The 13,733-nt window shown below is 40.3% G+C and overlaps 1 protein-coding gene and 1 long non-coding RNA gene across 2 annotated transcripts in view; one reads left to right on the forward strand and one right to left on the reverse strand.

Annotated features, from left to right (window-relative positions):
• Positions 1-13,733, reverse strand: part of RNF150 (ring finger protein 150) — a 258,445-nt gene that overhangs the window by 72,284 nt on the left and 172,428 nt on the right. The window contains exons 3-4 of the mRNA XM_081545481.1: positions 10,035-10,106; positions 7,789-7,871 (exon numbers count right to left, since the gene is read on the reverse strand). Coding sequence (XP_081401607.1) covers positions 7,789-7,871; positions 10,035-10,106 — 155 coding nt within the window. The remainder of the gene's footprint in view (positions 1-7,788; positions 7,872-10,034; positions 10,107-13,733) is intronic.
• Positions 8,765-13,480, forward strand: LOC145527443 (uncharacterized). Its single transcript, XR_014069755.1, has 3 exons — positions 8,765-9,263; positions 10,622-10,792; positions 13,154-13,480. It is a non-coding gene; the product is annotated as an uncharacterized LOC145527443 (long non-coding RNA).

Below are 13,733 nucleotides of genomic sequence, written 5' to 3' on the forward strand. Positions count from 1 at the left end.
ATAACTCACAAGAAAATTTTTAAAAAGATAAGCCAATGCTGGTCCTCAAGTGTTTTTTTTTTTGAGTGAGAAACAAAATCTGTTTAAATCTGTTTTGGTTCTTAAATGTTTGTTCTGTTACAGTATTTAAGTAATAGTGAGCTCGCTGTTGGATTTTTTCTATTGTTTAGAATCCAAATGGAAAGATATGAGCAGGTTTTAAATGCAAACAAATACAGATGTATCTATCAGTCACCATCTGACAGGGGCAGCTATTTTCACGTATTCCAAATGGCTGACTCAAGCTAGGTTTACGTCCTGAATCTCCTCTGACTAGACTAGATCCTTCTCCCTACATGTCCAAATCCAACACTCCAGTCAGGCCTCCAGCACTTCTTGCTTTGACTTGGCCATAGTCTTCTAACTGGTTCTTCTGACCCCAGTCAGATCCCTTTAAGCCTCACTCCACATGCTGCCAGTGTGCTGTTTATGAAACACAAATTGAACTCCTCAGCAGGTACCTCAGAAGCTGGCTATAACCCTGGCTCCTCAGCCAGGCATTCAGGTCCTAAGTGACCTGGACTGGCCTACCTCTCCACCATTATCTTGACGTGGGCATTGTATGTGTGTATATGTGTGTATATGTGTGTGTGTGTGTATGTGCTTAGTTGCTCAGTCATGTCCAGGTCTTTGTGACCCCACGGACTGTAGCCCACTAGGCTTCTCTGTTCATGTAATTTTGAGGCAAGAATATCGAGGTGGGTTCTATTTCCTATTCCAGGGGATATTCCCGACTCAGGGATTGAACCTGGGTCTCCTGCATTGGCAGGCGAGTTCTTTACCACTGAGCCACCTGGGAACTCTGACATGTGCATTATATTCTGACAATTCTAGGCTGTTACTTGGAGTATTCTTCTTATCTTTGACCGACTGGAACATTCCTTCAGTACCACTTTCTGGAAAGCAACTAGACAATTTGAATTTGTAACCTTAGAAACAAAGAAATGATCTAAAATGTAACTAAGGTCCACACACACATAGCTATTTATCACAGCCTTATTTGTAACAGCAAAAAAAGTATGTGGGTATGGAGGAGGAAACAATATAACTGTCCAAAAACAGTCAAATTACGGCATAGGGGATATTATATACCAATTAAAAATTACATTGAGAAAGTTTTAAACACATGGAGAATGTTTATTGTAGAAAGGACTTGAGGTGACTGGAGAGATGCAGATATCCAAAAGGATGCCAAAAAAAAAAAAAAGCAGAAGAAAGAAAAATAAGAACAGAGACATAAAACAGAGTCAGGGATGAAGCTTAAAAATCCCTTTTGGCTATGGGATGGACTACAGATTTGGCTGTTGGCTTTCTATCGATAAAACATAGAAAAAATCTGGAAAACAGCACAATTTTGTATCCACAGCATAAAAACATTCTCCCGCTCAGGAAAAGGGCAGGTATTACATGTGTGAACTGCTCTGGCGAGTCCTCATGATGAAATCAGAGTAGAAAATCCTAACAAGAGCTACAATGGCAAAATTCCTAAGATTGCTTCTTATAGTAATTCCTGAAAAAATCAGTGGCAATTGCACTAGTTAACTCAATTCTCTTGTAAAAAGTGAATATGAGATAGTGCACCTTCTTAATTTTCCGTGAATCTACTTTGTTATAGAAATCCATTTGAGAGAAACAGAAGACAGAATTATACTTCAGTATAATTTTTAAGTCATACTTCTGATACACTTAATGAGTTTAAATTTGTACTCACTAAAAAAGTACCCAAGGTCCAGTTAATCTAGCTGGATAATCAAAAGCAGACATCAGAATGAATGATTAAAAGGGGCAGGAGTAGAAGTAGGGAGATCAGGGAGAAGGCTATCGCGGAAAGCCTGAGAAGAATGGATGGTGGTAATGATGTCAGTAATAGTAAAAGGGACAGTAACAGTTCTAATAATAATGATAAGAGTAGCATCATATTAGTACTGTAATAATAGTAATAATGGGGCCTCCCAGGTGGCTCAGTGGTAAAGAATTTGCCTGCCAATGCAGGAGACACAGATTCAATCCCTGGGTCGGGAAGATCCCCTGGAGAAGGAAACAGCAATCGACCCCAGTATTCTTGCCTGGAGAATCCCATGGACAGAAGAGCGTGGCAGGCTACATTCCACGGGGTCACAAAGAGTCAGACACAACTGAGCAGCTAAACCACAACAAATAGCACTAATAACAATACCAGAAATATGTAGAATTATCATTCACCATCCGTTTTTGGATTGAATATATATAAAAATCAATTTTTAGCTAAGCAACTTAAATTAGATTCTTGAGTCAAAATCTAATTCATCCATTGACATTGTCTTCTGTTAATAAAAATCAAGCCTAAACTAAAACACACACACACACAAAACTCCAGACTGGGGGAATGGAGAGTTAATAATGTTATTAATGTTTAATGGCTACAGAGTTTCAGTTTGGAGAGATGAAGTTCTTCTGGAGATGAATGTGCTGATGGCTGCGCTGTAATCCACTGAAATATAAACTTGATTGTTAAAATGGTGGGGGAGGTTCAAGAGGGAGGCGAAATAGGTATGCCTATGGCTGATTCACGTTGATATTTGGCAGAAACCAACATAACACTGTAAAACAATTATCCTTCAATTAAAAATAAACAAATCTAATTTTAAAAAATGGCTAAAATGATCAATTTTATGCTACGTATATTTTACCACATGCACATATACAAACCCCCTTCCAGAAATCTCTAACGGGTGAGCTTGTTCAGGACAAAACAATCCTATTGTGAAGAGTGAGGAGCCCAACAAGCCATGGACCTGCAGAGCCGCTCACTGACCTCGTTCCCTGGCTCCAAAATACACACAAAAACCCTGGAAAAAGTGCTGGCAGTACTGACAACAGCACCTCCTACAGAACCCTCCAGGAAGCACCATCTACAATCCGTAACTACAGGAGGCAATCTGTAAGTACATTTTGTGTACGAACTGGTTAAATGCGTGAGGCACAGCTATCTAAGATATTGACTTGGGTTTTAGAGGATTTTATTTGTAATCCAACTGTGACAATAATAAGCCAGCAAGACACACTGCCTCCACGGGCCATTATTATCCAAACTCTATTGTCTGTCTAGGCTAAACTGCTTTTTTCTCTCAGGGGCTGGGATGATGAGACATGACTAGCTCATTGATGGGTTACTAAGGAATGAGATGAAGGGAGTTAGGACACACTCCAGTTTTACCTCAGTGGACAATTCTGATGGGCCCACAAAATGGCCCTGAGTCTTGAGGGATAAGAGCCAGCATCTCAGGGTTTTTGGTTGATTTATTCAACTCAGACTTTGATCAGCTTTTGCGTATGGAGTCGGAAGGTCAAAATGAGCCACAAATAACTTAGTACTATTTCTAATTCTTTTAATGCTAAGTGAAAAGAGCAGGATATTAAAAGAGAAAGTGAAGGTCACTCAGTCATGTCTGACTTTTTGCAACCCCAAGGACTATACAGCCCATGGAATTCTCCAGGCCAGAATACTGGAGTGGGTAGCCCTTCCCTTCTCCAGGGGATCTTCCCAACCCAGGGATCAAACCCAGGTCTCCCACATTGCAGGTGGATTCTTTACCAGCTGAGCCACAAGGGAAGCATTAAAAGAGAGCAGGATATTAACTGCTGTTGACAGCAGTATCTCAAACTTGCACAAAACAGGCATAGGAAATAAAAGGAAGTGATAAAAGTGTTAGCGGTGGATCCCTGTATGAGGAAGTTACACAGATGATTAAATATTTATCCATTTTACAAATTTTCTAAAATGAGGATGTAATGGGTGAAACAACCATGGTTAGAAAATATGAAGACAATCTCATTTGTTTCTGTGCCGTGCTGTGCTCAGTTGCGTCTGACTCTTTGCGACCCCACAGACTATATAGCCCACCAGTCTCCTCTGTCCACAGGATTCTTCAGACAAGAATCCTGGAGTGGGTTGCCATTTCCTCCTCCAGGGGATCTTCCCAACCCAGGGATTGAACTCATGTCTCCTGCATTGCAGGTGGATTCTTTACTGACTGAGCCATCAGGGAAGCCCCTTTAAATCTACGGAGTCTTTCTTAACTTCCTATGCCTGGTACTAGTTCCTCCAAATTTTTAATTTGGTTTGCTATTATTGTTGTGTATATGATCCTCTGTGCTGTGACCAGTTAGTTAAATCCCCATCTCTCTCTCACTAGCCTGACTCCCTTTCAAGCAGGGACCATGCCATCTATCTTTTCATTTCTGGTACTTCACACTATTCCTGGTATACAGTTGCTACAAAAGAAATGTTTGTTGTTTCAAATAAAGCATTTAGTTACTAAAAAGAATATGGCAAGGGTCTGCATGTTGCCAAGGAGCTTTATAATTTTTCTGGAATTATAGGGCAGAGTTTGCAAACAAAGGGAAAGACAGTAGAAGAAACTAATATCTTCCCAAATTAGTGATAATGGTTTAGCAATAAAATAGAAATAGGAAAGAACTGTATAGGCAACTTAGAGAAAGGATGTGTACATTGCTTTGTTTTTATTTTCAATCTTTTTTTTTTTGGCCTTGCCCTATGTGGGATCTTAGTTCCCTAACCAGGGCTTGAACCCGAGCCCCCTGCACTGGAAGGGTAGAGTCTTCACCACTGGACCACAAGGGAAATTCTGCTTTGTTTTTAAAAAAATGGCAAACAGGGACTTTTTCTCTGCCCAAGGAGATCATGCTCTTTCTGAGACACTGCATTTGAAATTGGATAGTTAAATAGACTGAGATGAATAACCACTGAAGATCAGTGTGGACACCACAGGATAAAAGCCACGGAAGACTCAGAAAGCCCAGTTTATTCTCTGGACAAGAGAAGGCAACAAAACTTCAGTAAGATTTCTTTTGTGGCTAAAAACCATAACTGCAAGTTCAAACCTGAGTCACAAAAGCCAGACTAAAAATACAGTGAATTGTATGCTTTGGCATATCTATGCTATAGCAAAACCGGAGTTCCTTGGAAAATATCTTAGTGGTATATTAGGATCAACTCCAAACCTCAAAAGTTAGACCTGAGGTGTTCTGTGTGCAGCTGTGGGTCCCTCCCTCACATTAAATGTATGTGTCTAGGCTCACCCCATGGATTAGCTTGCCTTCAAGCGCTCGAGAAGGACCCTACTTAGAAAGAACAAAGGGGAAGATGTGATACATGAAGATGTGCGCAATTTAACTTTAACAATCACCATGACTACAAAGAGGAAGAATCATTTATTAATTCATCCTAATTGTGCAAGTGCCTTTAAAAGAGACACAGCCAAGAGGATGATCTTACAAAAGTCATGGTACAAGTGATGTGTGATTTGGAAAGACTCCCTGCATGGTAACCATAGAGAAGAGAGGCACCCAGCATGTCAGGAATTAGGAGGCCACAATAAAGAGGCTGAGAGAAGAGAGACAATATGCTGGAACATTTTTTTGAAACAGTGTTTATTCCAAGGAGATGCAAAGAATTCTGTGGATGAGTCAGCCTGGAAATAATGGGAAAGAGAGTCTACGAGGTTCATAGGAGCAAAGGCTTAATAATGCCCCAGAGGAAATTATCTAGCAAAAAGCAAATGCCAGTGCATTTGTTTGATAACATCCATTAGCGCAAACTGTCTGGCAGAGACCAGCAACAGGCATAAAAATATCTTGATTTTAAAAGCCGCATGGAAAAATTGGAGGAGCTCTTCAAAGAGTAGGACTGGGTGGCTAGTCTAAGATCCAACACTAACTATAACCTGTGTTTAGTAATGCTTGATGTACTTTGTTATTTAAAGCAGGGCCCACAGGAAGGAATAAAGACAGATGGACAGCGAGGAACTTGAAGCAGAAAGAATCAAGGAATGAACTAAGAAACAAACGGTGACACAATGAAGAGGAGCCTGAGGCCAGACTGAACTGACCTGGGGCAAGGGCTAGCATAAATAAAGTGAAAGGTCCTAAAGTTTTGTGTGTAGGGGGGACAAATATTAAAGTGCTATTTTTGTCTTGGTTAATATTTCCAAAAAAATACTACAAAAGGAGATCTGGAAAAATATACCACAGCCATCTAAATACTGCTAAAGCAATGCAATTTGTCATAATTAAAAACTGAAATCAGCCAAATGGTCCACAACAGGAGGATGGTAAATTACACTGTGGTACATCTATGACCTGGATATTATGCAGCCTCTAGCAATTATATGCAGTCACATGAAATATACTTATGAAAGAGCCCTCAGTGAACCAGCTGTTTTATACAGTATGAATGCCAGAGCTAAAGTAAGCCTAACTATGTCCTTAAAACAGATTTTCTTAATTACACTTGTAAAGTTCTTTGGATTTTCAGGGAAAAGATGTCACTGAACTTTAATTTTAGCTTTGGATATTTTTTATTAGTAGGAGCCTCACAGGGCGCTAAGCCATCTCCAAAGGAAAGTAAAAGCCAGTACTTTCCTTGCCTATAGCTAGGAGGCTTTATAAAACTCCTAATAAAATACTGCAGAGAGGAATGATGATGAATACTGGAGAGGCTCTCTGCAGTTCACTTATCACCATTCTTGGCCAGCGTTTCAAGAAATCACCAAGCAAATACCAAGTATAATGTCTAGAGAGAGAACTTATCTATAGCACCCTCATATGAAGGACACTGCCAGGTCTTGATGTATCCCAGTTTATGACTTGTCCTAGAGACGGTCAAGCATCTCTAAGGAAAGCGAATTCCACTTGAAGGCTTCAGCTGAGGCCACCAGAGTGCACTTGCCGCTGGCCTATTTTCCTACTGATCAATTTGCGTGAGAGCATTTCAAGCCCGTTCACTCCCCTTGGAGTGTGTACATCTATTTGAGTATCTTGTTCCTTTTTGTCACTTCTCTGTTATTTTGGGATTATTAAACTCATTCCTCTAAGGCATGATTTCTTTTGTGTTTCTAATAAATAGTTCTTAGCATTGCACTGTTTTATGACCAAATGAATTGTTTTATATCTGGGTGGTGTCTGTTTTCTACTTTAGTTACTTAAATACTCAGAATTTTTAAAGGCAGGATTTCTAAGGGAAGAATATGTCTCTAAGGCAGAATTTAATTTATATTTTTAGGACACTTGTGTAGATGCAAAAACTCTAAAGAAGCTTTAAGCAACTTTAAGATATTTTATCGAAGCATTTAAATTTATTTAATTTGAATTGTATAAAAAGAATCTAGAGAAGGACTAGAGTTTTATAAGAATCACCCAGGCAGTTTTCCAGCTACACCTGTTGACATTCTACCCTAGATCCTAGAAGTTTGGGGGTTACTGTCACATTCTCTTCTTTTTTGTTAACAATAAAGGAAAATGTTAATAATAAAGGAAAATGACATCTGCCTTTGGCTTCCTGCCAACTCCTGACTAGATTCTGGTTGCTGATCCCCCTTCATGATCATCCAGAAGATATTTTTAAGAGTTTATTATTTTAATTAAAACAGTACTTGTAAAAGTGAGGATGATTCTAAATATTACAGGTCTGCTGTTAACAAAAACCTGAACTTGGAGCTACATGGTCCAACTGTGCATCATGAGGTTCTAGGTCACAGAACCTTAGTTTGGTATGAAGAGGATGGGAAAACGGTGCTAATTTCACAAGACAGAGTGTTTCCAAGGAGAAAGGTTATACAAAATGAATCAGAGTGCTGGCTGTCTCTTCCTGAACCCCAGCAGTGTTTGGGAAGACTGACCTTGCAGGGCTAGACCAAGCAGGTAGGAACCAGAGAGGCCCCAGTCAAAAGCAGGCAGCTAGCCACTCACCTGCAGGGCAAGATCCGGACGACATCGTTGGGCTTGTACCCCTCAATGCAAACGGCACAGTTGTCAAAATCGGGCTCTGTTTCCTGCAACACAGAAAGCGCAGATGAGCCCGCTTTGCGAGCTTCAACTTCTGTAAACACACAAGTAACGAGCCAAAGGACAGCTTGCCTGGAGCAGGGCTTTCAACTGTCTCGAAGCTGGCTGTCTTAATCCATAATTTATTATGCGCTGGTTTAGTTTCTATTCCTTCCAACCTCCACTTTTTGTTTCCTGGTTCCACGGCGAGAGCTTTGACAAGGAAATTGCTTTTTAATGTACCATTACTAATCATGCTACTTATTATAATCAGAGGTGACATAGCAAAGTCTCAAGGATGAGAGAAATGCTATTCATGGAGACTCATCAAAATGATATTTAATCTGCCCATTCCTCGGGAATCTAATGTATACAACTCTAAAATAGTGGTTCCAGCTTTCTTTTCAAATACTTAAATCTCTTTCAACACCCTGTAATACATTACTTATGTAACAGTCCTTGTTCTTTTATTATTCTGTTTGAGGAGAAAAAAAGTACTGAAAAAATATGCTTGAAATTTAGTGATGCTTTTAAAATGAATTTTATCCTATTAAGCTCAAAGGTATTTTTATATAGCTGAAAACCAGTAGCACCTAATTAGTGAGACAAATCAATTATTCACACCAGCGACAACACCTCAAATACAAGTAGAGCTGTGAATCTCTTATGGTGGCTCAAGGAGCCCCACATTCATGGACTGTAGTCCACTGCTCTAAAATTTCTCCTGGGGGAAAAAATTCTCTTGGGGAGGACAGAGGTCTTTAGAGGTCTGTCGGCCCAGAACAGCTTGCATTGTAGTCCTTCCTTAAGATATGCTTCTACTTTTGGCTTTATGTCATCATCCTACAGCTAGAGAGTTCTAGAATGACTGTACTGGAATGAGTTCTGCTGTCATAACTTTGGGGTTCTGGAAACTCAGTTTCAAGGGGACTAAATATGCTTCTTGCATTTTTTTTTATTGTTGTTTGGTTGCTAAATCGTGTCCAACTCTTTGTGACCCCATGGACTGTAGCCTGCCAGGCTCCTCTGTTCGTGGAATTCTCCAGGCAAGAATACTGAAGTGAGTTGCTATTTCCTTCTCCAGTGGATCTTCCTGACCCAGGGACTGAGCCCACATCTTCTGCATTAGTGTGCGGATTCTTTACTACTGAGCCATCAGCATTAACTGCAGACTTAAGTGGAATACATCACTTAGTGGAATACAACACTGCTTTTTGTGCAAGGATTCATGGAAAAATTTTCCTAAGTCATAATTCCAGGAACAGTCATTTCATTTTTGTCTAGTGGGACACTGGAATAAGGTACTTAGATTTGTTTGAATATTGAATATTTTCTCCTTTGCATTGGCTGCCAGAAAGCCCCAACCTAAATTTTGGACCCATGTCTGCTTTTCATTTCAGGTAATGAATCTGTGTACTATTTCATCCTGGTTTTATCTACTTTTCCTAAAGTTACTTTTTAATTCCTCGTATTTTTTCTCCAATGACTTTACGGTCCCATTGCATGCATTTTACAAACTGGCCTTAAATTATATTTAATAATGGTAGGTATAATAACAGATGCTTATAGGAAAACTATTAGCATGTATTTCCCTTCCTCATCTTCTTATCTACATTGGTTGCTAGGAAACTCAGAAGCTTTAAATAGCTCCTCACCAAAAAGAAAAGACTTTGCCAACAAAGGTCCATATAGTCAAAGCTATGGTTTTTCCAGTAGTCATGTATGGATGTGAGAGTTGGACCATAAAGAAGGCTGAGCTCCAAAGAATTGATGTTTCTGAACTGTGGGGTTGGGGAACACTCTTGAGAGTCCCTTGGACTGCAAGGAGATCAAACAAATCAGTCCCAAAGGAAATCAACCCTGAATATTCATTGGAAGAACTGATGCTGAAACTGAAGCTACAGTATTTCAGCCACCTGATGCAAAGAGACAACTCATTGGAAAAGACCCTGATGCTGGGAAAGTTGGAGGGCAGGAGGAAAAGGGGGTGACAGAAGATGATTTGGTTGGACAGCATCACCACCAACTCAGTGGTCATGAGTTTGAGGAAACTCTGGGAGACAGTGAAGGACAGGGAGGCCTGGCATGCTGCAGTCCACTGGGTTGCAAACAGTCGGACATGACTTTAGCAACTGAACAACAGCAACAGCAAAAAGAAAAGAGGCTGTTACCTTGTCACCCTTCTTGATGGTCCTGACCTGGAGCTTGCTGATTGCTTTCTTTGCTGCATCTCCCAGTCGACGCTGAAAAACCAAAAGCTGCTCGTTAGTAATAAAGACTTGTCATTCTTAACTTTGTGTCTGATAGCATTCAGTAAATCACGGCAGCTATCTCTGAAATCATGCACAGTGGCAGGAATGTTAACGAAGATGGCTGGAGGAGATGGGGCAGTGACCTCTGTGCAAAGTGGCTGGGCTCATTGTGGTCTATTAAAGAGTTCAGTCATCAAGAGAAGCTCTTCCTGCCTGATGTTAAGCAAACGGAAGATGACACGGGAAGATTGTCCCACAGTGACTCCAGTGCAGGTCGTATCCATGCAGAGAAGGAAAAAAGTTCCATAATTTGCCACACTCTAACCACTCAGTTTGTGACATGGAGACAGCCAGTCTGGAGTAGTTGGAATAGTTTTCATCTTTTGTTCAGAATCAGGGTTTATTGCTTTCATGTTCCTTTCAATTTGGAATTTTAAGCAGTTTGCTTTGCTATATACATATATATCCAACCTAGACTTATATTTGGTTTGTACTATTCTCCCTAGCATCATTGACTCAACGGATATGAATCAGAGCAAACTCTGGGAGATACTGAAAGACAGGGAAGCCTGGCGTGCTGCAGTCCGTGGGGTCACAGAGTCAGACACGACTTAGTGACTGAGCAACAACAAATTCTATCCTGTCACTTTCATGCCAATTTCACCTCCATTGTGTGTGTGAGTATACATATAGGAAAATACATAAATCATACATATTCAGCTTAGCAAATAATTATAAAGCAAACATCCGAGTAACTACCATTACTCATGTTAAGAAACAGTGTATTATGTACCTTTTTTTTTAATAGAGAAAGTTACTATCCTAATGACCCCTGCAGTAATGCAATGATAGAGCAATTTGGAAGAGTGGGAGAGGGAGAAGATGGGGAGAGAATTACATTTTAATCTTTCAAGGAAAAACATTAGTCTGCTTGTGTGCTTGTGAACTTTCCACATGTTGTTATCTTCTTAGGCATGTGTACTTCTGGTTTGTGACAGATGTGCATTTGCAGCAGTGAAACATACTTGAAGGTCTAAGATGAATGCGGCAAACATTTAAACAGAATAATCACTTGTTTTCACTAACTTTGTTCCTTTTGAAATAACACTCAAGCTTCTCTCTTTTCTTTAAAGTAGCACATACTACCCTGGTGACTCAGTGGTAAAGAATCTGCCTGCCAAAGTAGGAAACATGGGTTCAATCCCTGGGTCAGGAAGATCCCCTGGAGGAGGAAATGGCTACCCACTCCAGTACTCTTGCCTGGGAAATCCCATGGACAGAGGAGCCTGGCGGGCTACAGTTCATGGGGTTGCAAAGAGTCGGACACAACTGAGCAGCTGAGCATGTAATGAACAGTTAACATATCCTAAGTACCATGCTAAAACTTTATATACAATATCAGCTTTCCCTTACAACAACCCCATGAGAAAAATATTATTTTATAGAATGAACTGGGACTTAAGTAAACTGTTCAATATCACAGAATTAGGACAGGTAAGCAAAACTTACATATATATCTTTCGAGGAGAAAAAGGATCATATCATATTTCATATCACATTTCTGCACTTCCAGGGGAAGAAGAGATGATCTAGATAGCTGGAAAATATGGAAAACCAGCTTCTGAGATATAGATGATAACTAAGGGACCTGGTAGAACTAGGTTTGGTTTTGTTTTTTCTACAGGAGTTCTGGACTAACAAAATAAAAGGAAAAGCACTGTAAAGTTTTAAAAAATGCTATGACCACTTGCAGGTAGCCAAATCTTGTCAATATAAGCATGTTTCCATTTCTTCTTAAGTGACATGAAAATCAGGAATACTGAGTGCTGAATGAAAATCATTGTCTCATTTTCAACAATTTTCAAACAACTAGTTTGGATTTCTAAAATGCAAACTAATCAGAGAAAGACATAAACATTCTTAATAAAATGGCCCAAATAAGGTAGTTGTTACTTTCATAGTTGATCTCTTAAATCTTTGGGTTTTTAACTGCACTGAGTATAAGTGAGTGGGAAGTCTATAGGCTGTGCTCAAACCAAGTCTTACACATAGTCTGAAGAGAGAATCTAGAGACTGAAACCCAAAGTCCATCACAAAACGGACTCTTTCCTTTGTGGTTCTCAGAAATGCAGAGTGATACGATGCCAATAGATGGCGTAGGGACCACCTCAGGCAGACGTAGGGACCACCTCGGGTTTGTACGGGCCTTTTGTTTCAGGTAAGGATTACTCTCCCTTCTCTAGGGGGCTCCTACAGACTTTCTCTAACCCAACCAGATTCAAATCATGTTACACTTTTCATTAAAAATTGTCAGGCGTTGAAACATCTTGGTAATTAGACGTACTCATCAATTTGATTGAAAAAGGTAAAAGAAAATATTTACCAAGGTTATTGGTTTCTTGACAACAATGAAGACAAACAGCTTTATGGAAAATAAACACAGAACTATTTATTAGAAAACTAAAGTCTGACATAAATACCAACAAGGATGGTAAACAATGACAGACTGCAATTCAACTCAAGATGTATAATTTAGTTAGCCCCTACGTACTTAAGAAACCGAGAAAAATAAAGACATTCCCCTCTTGTCCTTCTCTGGGTTATAAAGAGAAATGCAGTCAAGGTGAGAAAAAACTAGGAATCAGTATGCCAAACACAGCATCAAATCGAGTTTACGTTCCTTCTAGTTCATTTGGTTGAATAAATCTGTATCATGTGCTTAGTCACTCAGTCCTGTCTGACTCTTGCAATCCCATGGACTGTAGCCCTCCAAGATCCTCTGTCTATGGAATTTTCCAGGCAAGAATACTGGAGTGGCTTGCATTCCCTTCTCCAGGAGATCTTCCAGACCTAGGGATTGAATCCAGGTGTCCCACATTGCAGGCAGATTCTTTACCATCTGAGCCACCAGGGAAGTCCTAATTCCGTATCGTAACTGCTCCCCTTTTTTCCCCTGACAGCTATATTTTACAGTCATTGATTATTATCATCACCACCATAACCAAGCAGAAAAATAACTATGTGTTTTCATGTTTTAGGTGAAGAGCGGACACCGTAGACGTAAACAGAATTGTCCCAGCCGTGTGGAGGCTCACGTGGCCACGGCTGACTCTGACACTTCCTCACTTGCTCTCCTACATGATAATGATCCTCCCAGGGCTGCTGGATGGGACAGAGATCATTGCACAGCCAGTCCAATCAAATTTCTATGATGTAGATCACCCTTCCATCTGTCTAGAAAGATGGATAAAAGATGCAGGCTATTTTGGCGGCCATCGTGACCCCACAGGTTGATGGCTTACAGTTGCTTATGTACATATGGCACGGGGTAAAATCATCATCATTTTTTAAAGTTAATTTCTTAATTTTGGCTGTGCTGGGTCTTCATTGCTGCGGCTGGGCTTTCTCTAGTTGTGGCCAGCGGGGGCTGCTCTTCATTGTGGTGTGTGGGCTTCTGACTGCGGTGGCTTCTCTTGTTGCAGAGCATGGACTCTAGAGCGTGAGGGCTTCAGTAGTTGTGGCACATGGTCTTAGATGCCCCTAGGCAGGTGGAATCTTCCTGGATCAGGGATCGAACTGTCTCCCCTGCATTGGCATGCGGATTCTTAACCACTGGAC

The sequence above is a fragment of the Giraffa tippelskirchi genome, chromosome 11 (assembly GCF_054371585.1).
Source record: "Giraffa tippelskirchi isolate mGirTip1 chromosome 11, T2T-mGirTip1v1.2.pri, whole genome shotgun sequence".
Classification (NCBI taxonomy): domain Eukaryota; kingdom Metazoa; phylum Chordata; class Mammalia; order Artiodactyla; family Giraffidae; genus Giraffa; species Giraffa tippelskirchi.